Genomic DNA, 21922 nt, shown 5'->3' with positions numbered 1-21922 from the left:
AAACAACTGTGGTCTCCATATGGAAAACGCCCCCGGGCACCCTCCACCACACAGAAGCCGTCCATGAGCACTTATTCTGGGAGAACGTCAGAGCAGCACACTGCCCAGCTGAGGGTGGAGGTGAACGTGGGAGGGGCTGAGCAAGTGCTCAGGGGCTCTGTAGTGAGAGAGGTCAGGGGAGTCTAGATGAAGGAGTGAAGAGAGAAAGGAATGTGTGACCTGTTGGCATGATAGGCAGCGGGTCACTGTGGGATGTGGCACCTAGAGTCTCCAGGCCAGCTGGTGGCAGGAGAAGAGTCACAAAGAATATGGCTCAACAGAGTCCAGGGTAGAGGGTGTACTGTGGACAGCCTTAGTGGAGCATGGCCCAGTAACAGACAACAAAGAGGAGCCCAGATCTCAACTTTGGTGACCAGGAGTAAAGAATGCCCTGGGACAGGTTGAAGCTGAGGCTGAGCGGGTAAAACGCTTGCCTGGCACGCATGGTACCCCAGGTTCTGTTCCCATCACTGCATAAACCCTTAATCTCTGCACTTAGGAGACAGAGTGGGAGATGAGGAAGTCAAGGCCATCTCCACTGCCTCACAGAAGAGGGAACAAACAGCCTGTGACACTGCCAAACCAGGTCCTCCTTCCCCAGACCTGCAGTGATTTTGTCTTCCTGCCTCACAATTAGACCCAGAGCTGGCTCAGGCCATTACACTCTACTCATCATAGTCAGAAGCTCGGCCCTGTCACTGCACATTGTCTTCTCTGAGCTGCAAAGTCCCAATCATTTTATAAGGTTGGTGTAGCACATGGACTCTTCCTACATGATCCCCGTGCAATGTACACATGCGCGTGCACGCACACACGCACACGCACACACACACACACGATGACATGAATACAAGCCCACTAAAGCCAAGCTAGAAACAGATGTGACTCTTCTACACCGGTGGTTCTCGACCTCTCTAATGCCACCCTTTGATAAGGTCCCTCATGTGATAACTCTCAACCATACAATTGTGTTTGTTCCACTTCATAACTGTAACTTTGCTATTGTTATGAATTATAAATATCTGATATGCAGGATCTCTGATATGTGACCTTTGAAAGCATTGTTCCCCCCAAATTCTTGACTGTCTCAAAAGCAAGCCGTGAAGCAAAGGTACTGAGGCCGAGGCCGATCTCTTTGCCTCCCTCCTTGCCTGCCAGCTCTGTGAGCAGCCTGACCACACAGCAGTTCCATCTGCTTCCCATAGTCTCTGCCAAGCTGGTTCCAACCCCAAGTGGAATGAAGCCTGAAATCACAAGGTCCTTCCCTGTTATCTACAACATTCATCTTTGATGCCAACACACCTGCCTGGGTACCCCCGCACCTGCTGTCACAGCTGATACCAACACACCTGCCTGGGTACCTTGCACCTGCTGTCCACAGCTGATGCCAACACACCTGCCTGGGTACCCTGCACCTGCTGTCCACAGCTGATGCCAACACACCTGCCTGGGTACCCTGCACCTGCTATCACAGCTGATGCCAACACACCTGCCTGGGTACCCTGCACCTGCTGTCCACAGCTGATGCCAACACATCTGCCTGGGTACCCTGCACCTGCTGTCCACAGCTGATGCCAACACACCTGCCTGGGTACCCTGCACCTGCTATCACAGCTGATGCCAACACACCTGCCTGGGTCCTGAACCTGCTATCACAGCTGCACCCAAGGATCTCACAGGCTATGACAACTAGATGGGCCAAGTCCTGACCACTCAGGGAGCCCCCCCTGTGCTACAGCTTCGTCCCCAGGGGGACCAGTGGGGTTTGATTGGGATGCTGCCTCCCCTGGCAGCTGGTGGAATTGAGAACAGGCTCTCCTCATGGCCCATGCCCTGCACCCACCTTAGCTCCTCTCATTCAGGGAGAGCTTCTTCCCCTTCTCCTCCTCCCACGAGCTACTTTATATTGGGACATTTCAGAACCAAAGTTTATTTCTTAGGATTCTCTTCCCCATAGCCTGCTACAAATAGGCGAAGGCTTCATCCTCTGTCTGCTTCATAGAATTCTGGATCTTTCTACTGCCCCTTGCTTGCCTGAAGCATCAGCTTCTAGCCCTTTGTCACAGTCCTGACCCATACTTGCTGTCAAGGTACACACCCTGTCCCACTCACAGGACTGACTGTGCATTTTGTTGTGCTCATGGCCAGTGACTCCTGCTCCTGTAAGTGTGACTCTGGCCCCACAATGAGTTTTTTTTAAGTCGTCTGTGCCTGTGTGCCCTAGTTGGCAGTTAAGATCAAGGATGGGGACAGCTAACCTCTTTGCCACTTACATACCTTAGCCAAAGCACCATCTATCTTTGTGGGGGAGAAAAATGGCTGCAGGGCCAGGAGTTATGAGAAACTGTGCATGATACAACTGGAAAGTGCTGGGGCTGGGAAGTCACCTGTAAAGAAGGACCACTAAGGTCCTCCAGGGCTACAGGCAGGATGGGTAAAGACAAAATGGGTGGTCTGAGGCTAAGCCTCAGGACCAGTGCTAGCATGTTTAAGGACAGGGAAAGAAGGGTATGGCAGGACACAGTTGTGGGGGAGGGGGCAGGCTGAGCTTAGGGCCACTTGCTGCCATTGACAGGAACATAGAGAACGGCCTTAAGAATGATCAGGGTACAGTCAGTGCAGGTGTCAGGGAGCACACAGAAGATAGACTGGACAGCTGGCAGCTGGCAGAGACTAGGGCTCCTTTGGTCACCAGAGGAGGATGTTGGGGAGAGTTTTTACTCAATTTTGTAAGAAAGAAGGGCTGGGAAGGATAGCAGTCACAGATTGTGGGATACCAATCTGGAAGGGCAGGGGAGACACAGGAGTGGCCAGCACCACCTAACACCTGGGGGATCACTGTAGATGAGGTGAGGCAGCTCAGGGCCCACAGGCAGAGTGCAACTTTCAACCTGTGAGGGTGAAGGAGGTTACTCACACTGTCCACAGCGAGGATTTTGGCCCAGATGAAGACAAGGAGTGGCCGCAGCTCTCGGGCCGAGCTCTGAAGCAGCTTCAGTACATAGGGGAAGATGCCCACCGACAGGGCCTAGAGGTAAAAGAGTCAACACAGCTGTGAGGCCCCTCTCCACTGCTGCTGCCTTAGCTTACTCCTCAAGTCACCAGCATCACTGAGGAGCCACTGTTGAATTTTTCCATCCAATTCTAGACTTCTCTCTCTCCTCCTTCAACATTATTCTTCCTATTTTGGGGCTTTTCTCCCTCTTTCTTCAATGCTAGCCTGCAAACAATCGCTCTTTGTTGACAATATCTAATTATTAAGAACACGGCGTGTGCTAGCCTGCTCAGCCCACAGCAGTCTGCACAGACCCTGTGCAGGCCATTTCATTGTGTCACACACTGGACAGCTACTGTTTATTATGGGGAATACATTTCTAATGGCTCCAACAGTATTGTTTTAAGCTTCTTTATTTAAAGTTTTGTAATTAGGTGTCTGTGTGCACATCTGCATGTTGGAACACATGTGCACACAGGAAGCCAAACTCGTCTCCTTGTTTTCTGAAGGTCTTCGGCTAACCCTGGAGCTCGCTGATGAGACTCGATTGGCTGCCAAGTTTTGGGGATTCACCTACCTGCCTCTTCCTCCTCCAGTGCTGGAGTCACAGGCACTGGCCCTGTCCCAGCGTTTACATGGATGCTCTGGGTCTGAACTCACGGTGTTAGAGTTATAGGTGCTAACCCTGTCCCAGCTTTAACATGGGTGCTCTGGGTCTGAACGTGGGCCCTTAAACTTACATACAAGCACTTTACCTACTGAGCCAACTTTGTTTCTTTTCCCTCCTTCAAAAAATTTTTTTTTTAATTTTTTAAATTTTTTTTTTTTTTTTTGGTTCTTTTTTTTGGAGCTGGGGACCGAACCCAGGGCCTTGCGCTTCCTAGGCAAGCGCTCTACCACTGAGCTAAATCCCCAGCCCCTAAATTTTATTTATTTACATTTCAAATGTTGCTCCCCTTCCTGGTCTTCCCCTCCCTTTCTCCTTTGCTTCTGAGAGGCAAGTACCTAGCATCTACCCCCACCTCACCCACTAGTAGCCCCCTGCCCTGGGACATCAAGTTTCTATAGGATTAAGTGCATCCTTTCCCACTGAGGCCAGGCAAGGCAGTACACATGTAGTGGGGGCCACGGGCCAGCCCATGTGTTCTCTTTGGTTGGTGTGAGTCATGGTTTTAGCTCGTTTTAAACCTTTACTTGCAAACAGAGACAAACAAGCTGTGCGCAATGCAGACGGTGGAAGGCTCTAAAGCTCCTTTAGTCTACAGGCTCCCCTGCCACTCTTTGATTTCTTGATGACATATTTATTGGAAACATAGGTCAGGGCTTGTTGGTTCTACTTCTGTTCTGTAGAAAGAGGACCCAGAAGAACAGTTCAGAACTGTGTCTAAGTCACAGTGTGGACAGTGTGAGGGTACAGACTTTTGGGGAGAAAAAGGCCACGGAGAAGGCCTCTGGTTCCTGACCTCTGAGAAGTCTAAACAGGAGGGGATCTAACAATGACAAAGGCCCCAGAGCAGCAGGGAGTGAGGACGCCCTTGGCTGGCATGACTATGGCTGCTTCTGCTTTGGAATTCAGACTGTTTCACTGTGTCTAATCTCTGCCTCCCTTCCCACAGGTGAGGCAGAAGACACGTACCAAGCTCACCGCCCAAGGGCCCAAGTCCAAAAATCGTCCCAGCAAGTCCAAGGCTCTCAGCCGGTGCACCTGGCTTAGCAGCACCTGGAAAGCAAGAAAGATATTGAGCCACAGCAGAATGACACTTGATTGCCACCCTTCTAAGAAAGCTCCACTGTGAGCCGGTGGCCCTGGAGGGTCTGACAAAACAACTCAATGGATCCTTTTTTCTAGCCAGGCTTCTGCCTGTACAATTCATGCTTTAGAGAGGCTGAAAAAATACTTCATTATCCAAGTAAAATATGCAGCCTGTACCAAGAACCAGTGTGAGCTGAGCACTGCACTGGGCGCAGCAGGACCCTCATGCGGATCTGCCCTCTGCGCAGCACGGTGTATCCCCACTGCCCTCTTCAGTGAAATTATACATGGTGAGAACTGTTCCCCTCCCTAGACACTCGCAGCAATATTTCTCTCTTCCAATGGAAGCACAGTGTGTCCTCTGTAGAAATGTGCATGGTTTGTTTAAATGGTTTCCCTAATGCTAGATTCTGACAAATGTCCTAATCTGCACAGCTTTTCCCAATGGTCTTCTCCTGAGGATAAATCTGAGAAGTGGAATTATAAGTTGTAACATCTATAATTAAGAACTAGCCATTGGCTAGACCACCCCACCCTTTTAACAAGAAGCATCACCCACTACACTTGCTGGATGTGACTGGGCAAAGTACCCGGTATCTCCCTCTGATTTATCAATGCTCAGGACAAGGTCAACACAATCCTTAGGAACAAACGCAGATTCTCCTGGGACAACTGTCCACTATCAACGTTCAACACAAAAACAAGTGTCATCAATGAAGCCTATGGGAACAATATCAAATACTGCTTATTTTTTTCCTCCAAATAGCACATTTTCTGTTTCTTCTGTTGATTTATACCTTTTAAAAAAACTGAGGTCCAACATGAATTAAAATTATTTTAAGAATAATTGGATATTTTTAGGTGTTAATTTGTACTTCAAAAAATTAAAAAGTGGGGTCTGAAGATTTACTTTGATAGTTAAAGAGTACTGGCTGCTCTTACAGAGGATCTGGGTTCAATTCCCAGCACCTACAGAGTGGGCCTCAAGCATCTGCCACTCCAGTTCCAGAAGATCTGGTATCTTCTTCTGGCCTCTGTGTGCACTGAACATGTTGCACAGACATACAGGCAGGCAAAACACGCAGGTACATCCATACACACACATACATACAAATAAATCGTTTCTTAAAATTAATAAACAATCAAGAACCAAGCTTGTCTGTGGAGAGCAGGACTGAATAGCAAACTAGAGACAGGGCCTGCTAAGGTGACCCATGTTCATCACATATAAATTATGCTCAGGTTTTTGCCTGAGACATGAAGAGAAACTGAGGTTCTAGTGGGCCAGGACCCCCACCTATAGCAGGGACTCAGGAACTTCTCAGGGGCAGTAGCATCATGGCGTGCAGGGTAGGACTGTGGCACCTGCATTGTCCTGAATCCTGACAGCAGCCTTGTGCTTCAGGCCCAGACTAAGTCTGAAGAGGCCCCGACAGCAAACACACATGGTGAAAGGCATGATTCGCAGCACCCACGAGTTAAGAGAAGAACTCTGCCCTGTGAATCCATTCTGGCCTCTCTTGTTGACTTTCTTTCTCCTTCTGTCTGGTGCCTCTGCCCAGCTGCCCCAAGGAGGAGAAGGCAGTCACACTGAGTCCTAGGCAGAACCATACAAAGCTAGGAAGGTCCACACGGTGGGACTGCTTCTTGCTGTCAGCAGTCACAAGTTGGAGGACATAGCAGGCTGATGTCATTTTTAAAAGACAGAAGATCCTGAAGCTGGTTGGGAGAGGTCAGGGCCATGTTACTGTTTGATGGGTCACAACGCAACAGAACTGACTGAACCTTACTGCGGCTACAAGCCGTCAGCTGATGCCTCTACTGTGGCTTAGGGAGCGGCAGGACCTGAAGGAAATCACTGCAGTCTGTGTTACGGTCTTCCTCCTTCTCTAACAGAGCTGGCCCAGGCTTTGGCAACAATTAAGGTTTTCAGGACAAAGCTAGGAAGGTAACAAATTGAGTGAGGCCAGGTAGGCCTCATGGGGCCTGGAGCCCTGCGCACTCCCCAGCTTCTGTCCTGTCCTTTGTCTACCCCAGGTTTGTTCATCAGGGCTCGTCCCTGGAGTCAGACCGACCCTGGCCCAGGAGGCAGAGCCTGGGATGCGTCGAGGAACTGCTGCTTACGTTTGTCTGACAGACCCCATGGAGGATGGCTCCTGTTCTATCACAGCCATTGCTCCATGTTTGGCATCAGAATGGCTCTAGATAGGGGTCGTCACTTTCCCTGAGAGAATATGGCTTGTAAATGGCACACGAAACATCTGGTCGATAAAGGACCCACACTGCTCTGCAGCCCTGCTGCACAACAGGCAGGTTGGAGAGAGAGCTGTGTGCTGACCCAGGGGCCCCAGAGGCGGGGCAGTGCTGCTGCCATCACTGGAATCACGCAGGCGCCTCACCTCTCTAGGCCTTATCCTGTTGTTTCTTCTTTGTTTTGGAAATGTTTGGTTATAGTTTCTAGCTCCCTGTGCCGTTCTAGGACTAAAACTACTTTAGACACATGCCAGAGGAGCACACGTAACAAGAGCATTACCTCCGCCTGACCCAAGGTCACTCTAGAAAGTTCCCAGTGCAGCAGGGGAACAATAGGGACAGACAGGCTACTGTTAACTCTGTTACATGGACTCTTCCTTCTTGCCTCTTTTTTTTTTCCTGGCTGGGATTTCCACGGCTTTAGATGGGGAGAAGCCCAAGAATCACCTCCCGAGGCTATGAGGCTGGCTGACCTGCGGGAGACTCTGGGCAGGTATGGTGGGGACGGGGTAGGGCTGTGATGTGTTCTAGAGAGAGAGACTTTTGAGCTGTTGTTGCTCTGAGCATTTGGCACAGTGAAGACAGATGGTTGTTTACCACAACGTGAGTAGCAGCCCTATTCAGCAAGCATAAGGCCTTCTTAGAAGGAAGCAAGGCCAATGTTCTTAGGCAGCTGGAAATCAGACTATGGCCCATTTTATAGAGGAAAGTAACTTGATAAGTGCTTTGAGAGTGACAGCCCCATCGCAGGCCCTTGGCAGGTTCTGCCTTTCCCACTGGGAGGGGAGCCTGCCCTACTCCTCCAAGGATGTAGGACGGCCTCCTAACCTTCCAAGTTGGTACCCTTCTCAGGATTTCCACAGCTTCTGCCTGAGCTCATCTGCCCCTGAAACTTGATAAGTAGTATTTTCTGGCCTTTACACTAAGTTACCAACCCTAGGTGCCTGATCTGGTCAATGGTCCCAGGGTAAAGGTCTTTTCTTAGTCACAACTCAGATCATCTGTCTCTCCCACAGACACACGTTTAAGATACAACCTTGGTGACTTATCCACCCAACTGTGATGACAAATCTGTCATTGTCCATCTCTGTCCCATGCTATTCTAGTAACTAGAAGTCAGCAGGCAAAAGTGCTGACCAGAACCAGCAGCAGACCAGTTTGCACATGAATTACAGACACGGAGAAGCTGCTGTTTCTTACGAGGACCACAGCAAGGAGAGCTGACGGCAACTGGTCTGACCGTGCTGCTCTGGTGTGGGTCAGGAGAATAAATGTTGCAGCCCAGTTAGGACCTGCTTGGTGCTTCGCCTTCTCTCACAGGGCGTTTACATCTCATGCCCTTCCAAACAGCAGGAGGTGGTGATGCCAAGTTCTGCACCACAGCAAGGTTAGTTGGCCATGGTATTTCGTCAGGTCCTAACATGTAAGCAGGAGGAGGGAGGAGTGGCGATCTATCCCAATCTATATTTAATTGGACGGGTGTCTCCGTTGGACTCGTGGGAAGGAAGCACTGACCTGTAGGACGATGGGCAGCTGCTCGGGGGGGCTCCTGTTTTCCACACCCATGGTGAGCCACACCTGGAATGCCGTCAGCTGCTCAGCAAAGAATGGGCTGTGCTGTGGGGAAAGCAAGGAATGGTTAGGTGGCAGGCTTCTTCACACCACTCTCACCTCAGTTCTGACAGACAGGGCAGTGACCCCCAAACTTCCAACTCCTTCATCTAACCCTGACCAGAGAAGAGAAGCACAGCTTTGCTAGCTGTGGGGCTAAAGCCAAGGGAAAACACTATGTCAACCACACAGCATAAAGACTGCACAGGCGGTCACATGAGCACTCGAGCGCTGGTGACTGGGCCAAGCCTCTCAGGTGACCTTGTCAGCAGACCAGAAGAGAACAACCAGGAAGAACTGAGGGATGTCATGTAGCTGTAACCACTCATCCTGTCTTCCATGACAGATTGTACACAGATACACTGCCGTAGGTCTAAAATGGGTCCCATGAGCCAAGGACCAAAGTGAGAGTTGGTCAGGAGCGGCCGAGTCCTGCTCCATGGCAGGCTTATACTGTGGACACTGTGCTAGCCTTTGTCCCCCTCTGCTTTCCCTTTGCTGGGCCAGCTGACCCGAGCCAGGGGGCCTTGTCACTTGAGTCTGCTCAGTGAGGAAACAGCAATCTTCACGCTCAAGGGTGTTTACACCCTCCTTTATAAAGACCCCAGAGCCGGCAGGAGGCATCTCTATCTCAGCTGGCTATCCCAGGCTTCCTGATGTCTGGGACATTCCTCCGGGCCTCTCTTCCAACCTTGATAAACACCAATTTGAATGGAGTTCTAATTCCTTCCTAGGTAGAACCTGCTACTTCTGTTAATCCTGAAGACTAATATGTATACTATTTAGTCAAGCTGACACACAGAATTACTTACAAACAACACACATACAAATAAAACAAAACCAGAATTTAGTTGTGTGGCTTCAACAATGGTAAGATTCATAATTATACAGAAGTCAGCATTCAGCAACTCAGTGTACAACTCTCCCCTAGCTCAGTCCACGCAAAGGTCCTCTGAAGAAACACACAAGTGACCATAGCATATGCATGAAAACACAAAAGGTCAGAGGTAACTAGGGCAATCTTGGAAAAGAACACAGTTGGAGGACAGACTAGCAGCTTCAGTAACATCTGTAAATGCTCAGAATCAAAACTAGTGCCTGGAGAAAGTGCCCAGCAGAGCAGAGCAGAGCAGAGAATCTGGAAGCAGCTCGCACATTCACCAGGTCCAGTATGAGGACACTCAGAGCAGACACCACATGGGCAGTAAACACCTGTTGCTTCAGCCCATACCTCCGGTGCAGGGATTATGACTGGCAGAGCTCTGAGTCAAGATGGCTTTGGACAAGGCAATAAAGGCCCTAATTATTAGAAAAATTTTACTAAGCAGGAATTTGCTCAGCATGAAAAAAAAGGTAAAACATGAAAACGTATTCTGCAGAGTAAGAGATATTCACAGTGAGACAAAGAACTTCAACAGATCCACGCCAGCTCAGCAAAAGATGTACAAAGATAGACCTCCAGAAGTGGAATGACACTGCCAGTACTGGGAACACACGTCACTCTGCACAGAACCAGATCCTGCACAGCACAAGGGCTACAAACCAAAGACACTGTGAACAGCTATCTAGTAGCATCCAGTAAACACACATACAAGTTGGCGCTGTCCTACCAGCACCTCAACAAACAGCTCTGTGCTCCCCGAGCATTCACAGGAATCAGCCACACCCAGGGATGTTGTCAATGAGGTCTGTAATGAGCCCACAATTCAGAGGATAGTGTAGGAGAGTACTTCCCCAGATTCCAGAAGTGAAGGTAAATATCTTAGTATAATACAGTAAGAAGAATAGACTCTCACAACAGCAGCATTTTAGACAGCTTTGGATGACGGACTACCCTTTCGCCTCAAGCTGCACAGTCCGTGGGCCATGCAGCACCAACTGTGAGGATCTCAAATGGACTCTCAAAACCTACACTGGTCATGGCATGGGAAACAGTTTGGAGCCTGCAGACACCAGCACTCTTTCTTCCGTGGAAAGGTCTCACAGGCCCTATCAAACGTGATGGAAGAAGTCAGCCACAAAGAGCACACACGCCCTGTAGGCCTCAGGCAGGCAGCAGACAGGCAAAGCCTGCAAAGGGAAGGAGCTGCTTGCTGTGAAGGCTGGGCACGAGTGCATGTAGAGTGGGGGAGATTCACTAAGCCACACATTGATGACGCATATGACTCTGTACATGTATTCTAAACATTCAAAACAAGTGGAAAGAAAAAATAAAAAACACTACAGCATGGTCCAGATCATGCCCCTAAACTCAGTGTTCCCTCACTGCAGCACACGGACTTCCTGAGGTCAGAGATAACAGAGTGAGAGCCCTGGCAAAGACACCGGGCACGGGAACACAAGTGCTCAGACTGAAAGGAACAACACACAATGTACCATCCTGGGAGCTGAAGTCTCATTCCTAAGCAGAGGTAAGCTAAGGATCTGAAGACAAAAACATTCAAGTCTTTTTAGAGGGGAGTGAAGGGGGTGTTTAGAGACAGGCTTTCTCTGTGTAGATCAGGCTGGTCTTGAACTCAAGAGATCTGCCTGGGATTAAAGATATGCCACCATTACCCAGCAAGATGGAACTCTTCTTTTTAAAATTTTACTATATATATATATATATATATATATATATATATATATATATATATATATATATATATATTACTTTATTTATTTTATGTATATAAGCTTGCATGCCAGAAGAGGGCATCAGATCTTATTATAGTTGTCTGTGAGCCAACAGGTGGTTGCTGGGAATTGAACTCAGGACCTCCGGAAGAGCAGCCGGTGCTCTTAACCACTGAGCCACAAGATTTCCAGTTCCACAAGATTAAAGTCTTAATGAGATTTTTGCAGATATCCATCTGCACCAAAAGGCCCTGTCCCTCCTATGGAGAGCACAAACCCCTGAGCCATTCTGGTTTGCAGGGAGGGTAAGAACAGAAGTATAGGCATCTGCCATGGTCTGCCATGAGCCAAGTGCCATTCTCTATAGAGGTTTATGACTCCCAAGGAGACTTGTTCCTGTATCACACAGTTTAGGGAAGGCAGGCACAAAGCTTTTTGTTTGGAATCTGAGCAGTGGATGCTATACGCACCAGGGAAAGACAAAAACAAAACAAAACAAAAACAAAAACACCAAAAATACCCTACAACCCATGCAATACACGGATATACAGATAGAAACATGGATACACACATATACACAGACACAGACACAGACACACACACACACACACACACAGGCACGCGGAGTGAGAGAGAGGAAGAAAGGGACAAACATGTTGTGGTTTGCCCTGGAGTTATCTGTATTTTGATGCTAGTTCTACTGCCCCAAGGACGGCTGTCTAGTCACATACTCAGGACTAAGGTGACTTCACCAGAACCTTCTCCCCACTGAATCTGTAAAATACAGGTGAGGGGCAGGTATAGGATAGAAGGAGGCCTGTCATTGGATGAGAAGGAAGGATGGGTGGGAGTAAAGTTTGAAGGAAGAGGAGGAAGCTGGAATGGAAAGGAGGAAGAGACAGGAGGGAGAGGGAGAGAAGCCGTGGCAGGACAATATGGCAGGTGACATTAAGATTCCATGCTGTGCCTTTACAGGTTGTTACGAATGTTCTTAAGAGATGGATGTGTATTGGGTTTTGTATGTTTAGGTGGGCAATTATATCTTACCAATTGGGCCAAAGGTTATTGTGTTGTGTGTTCTTTCCTGTGTAAGGGAGTGTGCGGTGGCTGGTCTGGGCTGCCACAGAGTTGGGATGTGTGTTTCTGGCACCTGTCTTGGGAACTAGATGGGTAGAGAGATGTCTGCCAGGCTCAGAGAGAGGCCTTAGGCAGTGATATGGGATGGAGCAGAGCGGGTGAGACGCTTTGCTGACTGAGATGAAGATGTCTATCTGATATCATGGGCACTGCGGTGCTGGACCTAGCAAGGTAAAAGACAGCTTTTTTATTCTTTATAGTTTTACAACAGCACAAACATACATACATGAACACACAGCGATCAGGCCAGATGTAGACACACACATACACAGACATATAGACAAATACACGGTGAGTGAGAGGAAAAGAGACAGACACACACATAGACAGATACAGACATATATACACATACGGACATACAGACATAGAGAGAGACAGACAGACAGACAGACACACACACAGAGAAACACACACGCACATACACACATAGACAGGCAAATATAGACATATACACACTGTATACACACAGACACACAGAAACATAGACACAGACAGACAGACAGACAGACAGACACACACACACACACACACACACACACAGAGACCCAGGCTACAGACACAGGGGACCCTGCATGAAAAGTAACAGCAGGGGGTTGGGGATTTAGCTCAGTGGTAGAGCGCTTGCCTAGGAAGCGCAAGGCCCTGGGTTCGGTCCCCAGCTCCGGGAAAAAAAAAAAAAAAAAAAAAAAAAAAGAACAAAAAAAAAAAAAAAGAAAAGTAACAGCAGGACTCAGTGGTGGAAGAATGGTCCTAGAGTCCTTCCAACTTTGCTCTAGACCTCAATGTTTATGTAGTAAAATGTTCTCTTCCTCTACCCAAACAAGCGACAGACAAAGAGTAGAATGATATTAACAAAAGGGACCAAGAGATCTTTAAAAGACTTTTGCCCCATCATTTTAATCTCTAGTCACACCTGGGGAGCCGGCATAGCCTATGGACACCAAGCGTGCAGTGTGCACCCAGGCCCAGGCCCAGGCTCGATTCTGCAGCAGGATGCTGGCAAGTCAATGGCCACACACACAGAAGGAACAAACACCCCAGCTGAGAGCAAAGTTCCCCCAGGCTACGGCTTTCTCCTCCTGGATTACTTGTTAGTGGCTAGTTTTCTCTGGGCAGTGACTTGTACAAGAAGAAATGAACAAAAAGAGGGTCTGTCATATGTGTCATTCTTCTGTCCTATCACACATGTAACTTCTGCACTATCACACGTCTAACTTCTGTCCTAAGCACTTCAGAATCAGTAACTCATTTAGCCATCACATACTCCCTTAAGTTGGGTTTCCCCAGAATCCATTTTAAAGAGGAAACCAGGCTGTGTGTGTTGGTACACACCTTGTAACCCACACTCAGGAGGCAGAGGCAGGCGGGTCTCTGTGAGTGAGTTCCAGGACAGCCAGGACTAGATGGAAAGAGCCTGTCTCAAATGACAACAAAGGAGGAAAGCAAAGCTCAGAGAGGCCGTCTCACTGCCTCACGCACGCCCAGCACACTGCCTGGCTCTTTTTGGTCTTGAATTCCAATGGCCTCTTGAGTAGTGTGAGGTGGACCTTGTGCTGTTGACAGCCCAACCACAGCCCCACACTAGGCCTCGTGTCACCTCAGCTTCATGAATGGTGCTGTGAGCTGTGCTCTTGAGGTCAGGGGCAGGGACCAGTCCAAAGGAAAAAAAACCAAGGGAGTTCTCAGAGCTGCTAGGAAGGCTCTAGGCAGGGCCACCCACTTGTACAAGTGGATCCAGCTTGTCTGCACCTGCTCAGCGTCCACCTGCATGATCTGAGGCTGAGGTAAGTCAGGGGGGTGGAGACGGACTGACTTATGAGCGTGGCATATCAGGCTGACCACCTCAGAACCTGACGAGTCCCATGATGACCCAACCCTGAAAACTCTCGTTAGCTGCATCATTTTCTCCAGGTAGGTGAACTAATCCCCGACACTCAGAATTATGGGTGCTACAGGAAGACTAGGTATCTACAAGGAAGGAACAGGGTCCCCGGGGAGGGTCTCCCTGTAGTGGGGACTCACCCTGAAGGCAGTTCCCTCTTCGATGATGGTTGGCAGTTGAGAGAGGCAAATGTCCACAGCAAGGTCCCAGGCCTGCCTGGGGAGAGAGCAGAGGGCACCCACAGCATTACTCAAGCAGCCTTGGCAGGAGGCTTTCACAGGGATGAATCACAGGGCCATGGGGCAAACACCCTTCTTCGGGGAAGGGCTGTGTTAGGGTCCTCAGAGCTGACCAGCAGGCAGGATCGGCCAGGAAGTCTGGAGAGGAGTGGACGTGGTGGGTGCTGTGGCTCACTCCACCTGCCAAGTGCGCCACACCTCTCTTTAGAACAAGAATAAGGACATGACTCCATCGTGACCCTCCCTAACATGCAACCTGCTTACTCCGAGTATCTGGGGTTCCTGTGGTGGCTGGTGGGAGAGCCTGGGCAGTACAAGGCACTGTGCTGGAAACATCCCAGTCAGCAGGGCTGGGGTGGTGCTCTGGTTGAGGACCTGCTGTCCCAGAAGGCCACGTGGTGCCAACATGTTCTGCACCCTGAACTTCTAGGATGCTCAGGCCCTAGCACTCTCTTGCCTTCATGGCTATGACTTTGCCTGGGCCCAAGAGGCTTAAAGCTGTGTTGGTAGCACTGAGCTAAAAGAGGACAGGCAGATAGTCTCATGGCACTGGGTACTACTCAGCACTGACAATGGCTGACACATCCTTGACAATGCATCTGTGCTCAGCAGACAGCCCTGTCTGCGACCCCACCAGGTGCACGCCCACTCCCTGCTCTACTTCAAACCAGTTCTCGGACTATTCCTCCACAGTTCTGAAGCCCAGGGCTGATTTATGCAGCTTCATAAACGCTCCCACTTACATAACGGGGGACACAGGGACTCAGTGTCTGGGAGCAGACTGGTTGCACTTACATAAGGCTCTTTGCCAGATGCCCCTCCCCCAGGATCCCTGGCGGGTTGGGGAGGAGAACATTAGTGCTGTGGGCCAGGGCTACACAGGCTAGAGAGTTTAAAAGTAGGGTTTTGATCTTGGTCTGGGTATGTATTGAGTATAATTTTATTGTTTTCTTATAGTTCTTAACTTTGAATTATTTTCGGATTTAGAGGAAAAACCAGCAGCATGGTTTCCATGAAGGTAAAACTCACTGGCATGGTGCTGTTGCTGTCCCTGAGTTACTTAGTTACTAAATGCCTGTCTCTCACACAGGAAGATCCTATAGTAAGTATTGTAACACAGCCCCCAGTTCAGACTAACTGGTGTGAGCACCCGGTCCTCCAGTCCCTCTGTGCACAGCTTCAGGAATCTCAGCTCACCCTGGTTCCCTGGAAGCATCGCAGAGACGATGCAGAGCTGGCCTACCTGACGTGCATGCAGACTGTCTCTCTGGTGGAGCAGGCCTGCAGCTTACACAGACCCAGCCTGCTGATCTTCCTGCTTTACTGAGGCATTGCAGCCTTTTTGTTATCCTATGACCAAACACCTGGCAAAAAGCATTTTTGGGGGAGAGGGATTTATTTGGCTCACAGTTTGGGGTTTTCCTTCTTTCTGCAACAGCTGGTCATGTGGAGAATGGAGAGGAACAGTGGCTGGAGGCTTGAGTAGGCTGTACACAGGGAGCCAAGCATGTCCTAACCAGGGATGACAACACATCTTGTAGTCTTATGATCACAGTAGGGGTGTGTGAGCCCAAGGGTCTCGGGATGGTGGTGGGACTTCAGGGCAGCCTAGGCAGACCAGGGGTCAGTGAGAGCATCAACTCATGGCAGTCACAGTAAAAGGCGGCCACAGTGGAGTCCTAGGAGTCCCTAACTTAATCATAAGCTGGTGTAGATGGCTATACTTCCAAGTGCCACTGCCTACATTGTGTACGCAGTAATGGTGGAATATGGCTTCTGTGTCATAATGCCTTGTGGTGGGTGGCGCAGAAGATACTAGCTCTTCTAATTCTTCTCTCAGACCAAAAGAAGCTCTCCCTGGTCCCCCACTTCTAGTACCCAGGGCTACCATGGTTCTCTGTTTGTCTTCCCTGTGTGTGGGTGCATCGGAACAAGTTCTCTTCATTCCCCCTCAATGATGCGCTCAAGTGCTATTTAAAACGGACTTTTATCTTTCTTGGTGACTCCTGACCCTGGACCAGTAACCATGTCTGAAGTACGCCTGATACCTTCCAGGGAGTTTCTGGAGTCCCAAGTGTCTCTGCAGTCATTACTAGGTATCCCCTCTCAATCCTAGACCCTCTCCTGGACTCTTCCTGGCCCCTCTGTGGCTACAGGAGCCACACTAACAGACTCACTCTGGTCACCATCACACCTGCCTTTGCAGAAGTCATCAGAGCTCCAAGGCTCCTGTTTTGCTCTACCAGTAGAAGGGAAAAAACCCTGGTGGTCTTTGCAACTACGTGCATCAGACGGCTTATGGGTCCCCCAAATGCTGGTCTTTAGCATGGCCACTCAGCAGGCCTGGGGTTATAGCTCTACTAGGGCCTTGTCTTTCGAGGTACCAGCCTTACTATCCATGAAGTAAAAAGTGGTGATATCCCACTCGTGAAGTCCCTGAGGGACCATGAGATGAGTAAAAGGCCTTGGTTGATAGGGTGAGGGGCAGTCAGTCAGAAAGGCACAGCTCTTGACGTGAATTCCAAGCTGAAGCTTGTGCACATGGGCATAGCCACATGGGTGCCAATTCTCTCATCTTGGGCAGATTTTGTTTTTGGAATAGCAATCTCTTCTCCCTGGCAATTTCCTGGGAAGTGCAACGATTCCTGTTATTTCTATTTAGACTAATGAGATTGCAAGCTGGAGGTAACGGGGCACATTTTCTCTATGTCTCAATGAAGAATCGAGACAAGAATGGAAACATTTAAAATTCAGGATAGATTTAAGATGAGAAAAGTTACTCCTTCTGCATCCTATCCCCCATCCCTGCCCCACTGTCCACAGACCACACTCCCATGAGCCCTTCCCTGCTGACAGGATTAAGAGGCAATCAGGAGATAATCAAAAGTGGCTCCAACTTTGGGCAATAAATAGCTCCCAGATGCTCAATAAATGCCCGACCGCAGGCTGGTGGTGCTCGGCAGCATCAGGGGAGACGTCTAGTCTTTGTTGGGACAGAAGCAAAGTCAATTATTGCAATTAAACTCCATAAAGATGCCTTGAATTTAATCAAATGAAAAGTTTAAATTTCAGGAGCTAGAAGGGTAGAATTAGGGGAACTGGAGGCAGGAAGTGGGAAGAGTGTCTGGCAGCTGGCTGACCCGACCAGCTGGAGCCCAGCATGGGCACTTGTGGACCCAAGCAGAGAGGCAAAGTGCACACATCCATGTACTTGTGGCTCAGCTGACATGCTGCCGAGCCATTGCAATCTTGAGGCCAATACTTTCTAATACACATGTTTGAGCCTGTTTGGTGTGATGGCCTCTGCTGGGCTGTGGTCCCACCTAGGTCCCATATCTGGGAAAGCTGAACTCACACATAGTTCCTTCATCAGAAAGTTGGCTCCAGGGGCTGGAGAGGTGGCTCAGTGGTTAAGAGCACTGACTGCTCTTCCAGAGGTCCTGAGTTCAATTCCCAGCAACCACATGGTGGCTCTGTAATGGGAGCTGATGCCCTCTTCTGGTGTGTCTGAAGACAGCTACAGTGTACTCATATTCACATTAAATAAATAAATCTTAAAAAAAAAAAAAAAGAAAGAAAGAAAGTTGGCTCCAGGATTTTTCACTTGTGTGAAAGGTATGGTAGAGACTGATGAAATGAGCAAGCCAGCAAAGGGGTGTGACTTAGGGCAAAGGGAGAAGTTGCAGCCTGTCCAAGATACCAAAGAGAAGAAAACCTGGTTGAGAATGTCCAAGCCACTGGCAGACAGGCTCTACAACAGCTCCTGGACCAGAGGTGCCTCAGTCCTGGGTTGGCTCCCTGGGCTGAGGTGGAATGGAGAGAGGCACTTCCACAAAGCAGAGCATGTTGGGTAACCTGGGCACCCTCTCTGGGCCCGACAGATGACTTCAGCTTTTCCCATCAAACTGTCACATTCTATAATCATCTCATCCTTAGCAGAACAACCGTGCTGATGAGCACAGGCGGCAGTTGATTGAAGCTGCATTCTCTCAGCTAAAGTTCAACCAATCTTAAGTCTTAATTGGAGACTCTAAGCTATGGACACAGGAAAAGAAAGCAGCTTATAAAACCCAGTGATAACAGCTGTGCTGGACATGGTTCCCTGTACTGCACCAGGGTGCATCAGGTCTCTGTGTGTCACAGGGGAGGAACAGAGGCTGGGATGAGTAAGGGAAGGTCTGCACTCTGAAGGAGAGAGGCTGGTCGGAGGTGATGGGGCAGGCTGGAGGGTGCAGGGTGAGTCTAGCTGGTCTGAACTGGACTCCCTCCCTGAACAGCAAGGAGTAAGACTTTCTAAGCTGCGGGCTGAGTCACCACCAGGAAGAGCCTGGTTTTCAGGAAATTGGCTTAGGATGGCGATCGCCCAGGCAGTGGGCTGCAGGAGAGCCAGCCTTCGAGCTAGCGTGGGCTCCATTTGCATTGATCAGTCACAGCAAAGAGCACAGGTTATCGCCAGAGAAATGCAGGCTTTCAGGACCCCTGGAATTGAGAGTGAGGGAGAACGACTCCCTGATGGCTTTGCATCAAAAATTAAACAGGAACTACAGGTCTCTGAGTATTCCATCATCGCCTCCCCACCTCAGGCAGAGTGCACAAGCTCACTGTTGTGCTTCAGCCTCTCCCCCACGAGAAATGCGGCCTCTCCATCAGCACCCAAGGACATAATAACCACCAGATTTTAAAGTATTTATTCCAAAGGCTCTTTTCTGCCTGCCTTGCCTGTGAGATCCCCTGGGATGTGTGTACAGCCGTCTATTTATGAAGGAGCAGAAGCCCTGAGCACTAAGGGAAGAGTTTCATCACTTGGGGTGGCAGACGGCAGAACAGGGAAGCCACCAGTCATCCTTCAGAGGCGAGGCCCAGCCAAGGCCTGACAAGAAGCTCAGCTCTGCAGTGGCTTGGCCCTCAAGTATAGCTATGGAGTTACAGAGGTAACGGTGGCTCCCAAGCTCTTTCTCCCTCCCTCCTTCATTTACGTCAGGTCAGGCTAGTGAGGACAAAGAAGGCCCAGGCGCCAAAGGGGCAGAAGTAGCGATGAGCCTATCTCACAGGTCTCCCATGCCCTGAGACGTGGCCTGGCAGCAGGGGAGAGGTATGGAGATGGTGGGTCTACAGGACAAGAAGTCTTGGAAACCATCTAGCCTGTGCTACAGCACAAAACCATAGGAGAAAGGCCAGAGTGTAAAGCTGCTGGGTTCTGGGAGCTTGGCCACACAAATCATTCCAGAGGAAGTTAGAGCATCTGGCAGAATGTTTCCACTGACCAAGTAGGTCCCGCAAAGGTGGCTGAAGGAGCACACTCTAGATCTGTAGGGTAAAAGTGCTGTGCCAGGGACCAGCGTCTTTCTCGTCTGTGGGCATAAATGTGCTGTGAATTACTCATAAGGAACCAGAGGTCACTGACAAGATTGAGTGGCTTCCTTCACATTCAGCTTAGTCTAAGCAAAGAAAGCTAAGCACAGGAGAAACCCTGGGGCAGGTGCTTGTGCCTCAAGACTTCACATGTCAACCCCTACCTTGGGTGGGATGATTCTCTCATACAACCCCCACCACAACGGTGTCATGCTATTATAAAGTTTTCTAGTCTTCCAGAAGCTTCTCTCATGCTTAGACCTCCAGACTCATTCACAGCTCAGATCCCAGGGAGAGTACTTGGTAAGATCTATGTTGAAATGTGGACATCTCAGCTTAACATACAGGAGATTCTGGAACAAGACTCACAACCAGATTTCTCAAGTAGCACATTTCTTAGTAACAAACGCTGAGAAACCATCCCACAGCGCACAGGCTGGTGGTGAAGCAGTAGAGGCTAGTCTCTGGGAAATACAAGTAAGACTCGCAGGGCCCAAGAACGAGGTAGAAAGAAGGCAACAGTCACTCCCTGTTCATGCCTGCCACATACCTCCTCAGGCCAGAAATACATGAGGTGGTCCAGTGCTGCCCTGACAACCAGGGAAGTGGAGAGCTTTTCTGAGAGGGGGCTTGGTGTACATGGAGCCTCTGAGACCCAGACAAGCTTTGTCAAATAACGTTCCAAACTGAAGGGCCAGCCAAGGCAGCCTGGCCAGCAAGCAAGCCGCACTAGGCAGTGGAAGCAGTAGGCAAGGGGACTCTATTTCACTGTTAGTATAGCACTCACACATAAGGACTGGGGAAGAGGATGACTAACCATTCAACTAGCTTCTCTGAAGGTTGGGGTTACTTGGTTTCTCAAGGGTTTTGGTGGCAGGGAAATATCTGGGAGAACTGGGTTGTGAGCACTGGGCCAAGCAGAGACTACTGAGACAGCTCTTTACTGAGGTCAGGCTTACCCCCTGGGTCCTGAGGTTACCTCGGCCCATGAAATCCAGGAGGCTGCTAAGCCCTGATCAGTGTTGCTGTGCTGGCCCTGTCAGTAAAGGCCCCAGCCTGTCCCCAGCTCAATACAGTCTCTCCAAGAGTCAAACACAAATTTCTATACTGGTCATTGGTCAAAGTGGCCTCACCATGTAATTTCCAGCACAGAATGGGATTGACTAGTGTTTACTCTCTCACTCCACTCACGCTAGCCCTGTCAGTCCTGAAACCTCCCCAGAGAACATGTGTCAGAGGCATGCAGTCTCTTCCTGGAATCCCATCTCACTGGCTTCTGTAACTAGAACTCTTCAAATGTACTTATTGGCACTTCTCAGCATAGAGAATGGAGCTATGATGTCAGGCAAAAGATTTCAAATTGGATAAGATTTTTAGATACTGTCTGTTCAGACTGCATGGGCTCAGGAGGGAGGGAGCTGGCCAGAGGCACTGGTGGCACCTTCTCGTCGCTGTATACAGTACTTCATATCTAGGATGGCTGCTGTGCTGAGGTGAGGGGCAACCTGGAGCCTGTGTCTTGACAGGCAGATTGTGAGTCCATGGATATGGTTGGTTTGCATCTAAAATGTGTTTGAGAATACTGTATTAGATCTCAACATAACCAAATCAGGTGATGGTACACGAAACACTGATTTTTGGCTACTTACCAGAGAATGAATGGTCTGATCGATTGGTTTTGTGACAGGGTTAATTTGATGTTGTGGGCTGCAGCTAGGACTTGGTCACAGGACTTGTACTGGCTATGCCTTCTGGATGTGCATTTGTGCTGTTGGAAAGGTGTACCCCATGCATGCTCCTCCCCAGGCTGCCAACGGTCCAGTTGCCCTCTTCCTCCCTCCTCTCTGTTGAGTTCCATGGCAGACTTACTGCCACCGAGTCCTAGCGCACACTCGGGTCAGCCAAATGGCACCTATATCTAACACCCACATGCAGGACACACAGGCTCTGAGTGAAAAGGGAATTAAATGGGGGAGCTGAGACCCCAACTCTGTTCAGGCGATAAGTGCGCGGTGTGTCCTGGGCATCCGTGTTCTTCATCAGTG

General features: G+C 49.5%; 1 protein-coding gene across 2 annotated transcripts in view; it reads right to left on the bottom strand.

The window, feature by feature from the left end:
* Nucleotides 1–21922, bottom strand: part of Rptor (regulatory associated protein of MTOR, complex 1) — a 298474-nt gene that overhangs the window by 72625 nt on the left and 203927 nt on the right. For both annotated transcript variants that reach the window (NM_001134499.2, XM_039085689.2), the window contains 4 exons: nt 14427–14502; nt 8556–8657; nt 4671–4754; nt 2957–3067 (listed from right to left, as the gene is read on the bottom strand). In NM_001134499.2, coding sequence (NP_001127971.2) covers nt 2957–3067; nt 4671–4754; nt 8556–8657; nt 14427–14502 — 373 coding nt within the window. The remainder of the gene's footprint in view (nt 1–2956; nt 3068–4670; nt 4755–8555; nt 8658–14426; nt 14503–21922) is intronic.

The sequence above is a fragment of the Rattus norvegicus genome, chromosome 10, assembly GCF_036323735.1.
Source record: "Rattus norvegicus strain BN/NHsdMcwi chromosome 10, GRCr8, whole genome shotgun sequence".
NCBI classification, from domain to species: Eukaryota; Metazoa; Chordata; class Mammalia; order Rodentia; family Muridae; genus Rattus; species Rattus norvegicus.
The sequence above is the reverse complement of the archived record's forward strand: the minus strand, read 5'-3'. Positions and strand labels throughout refer to the sequence as shown.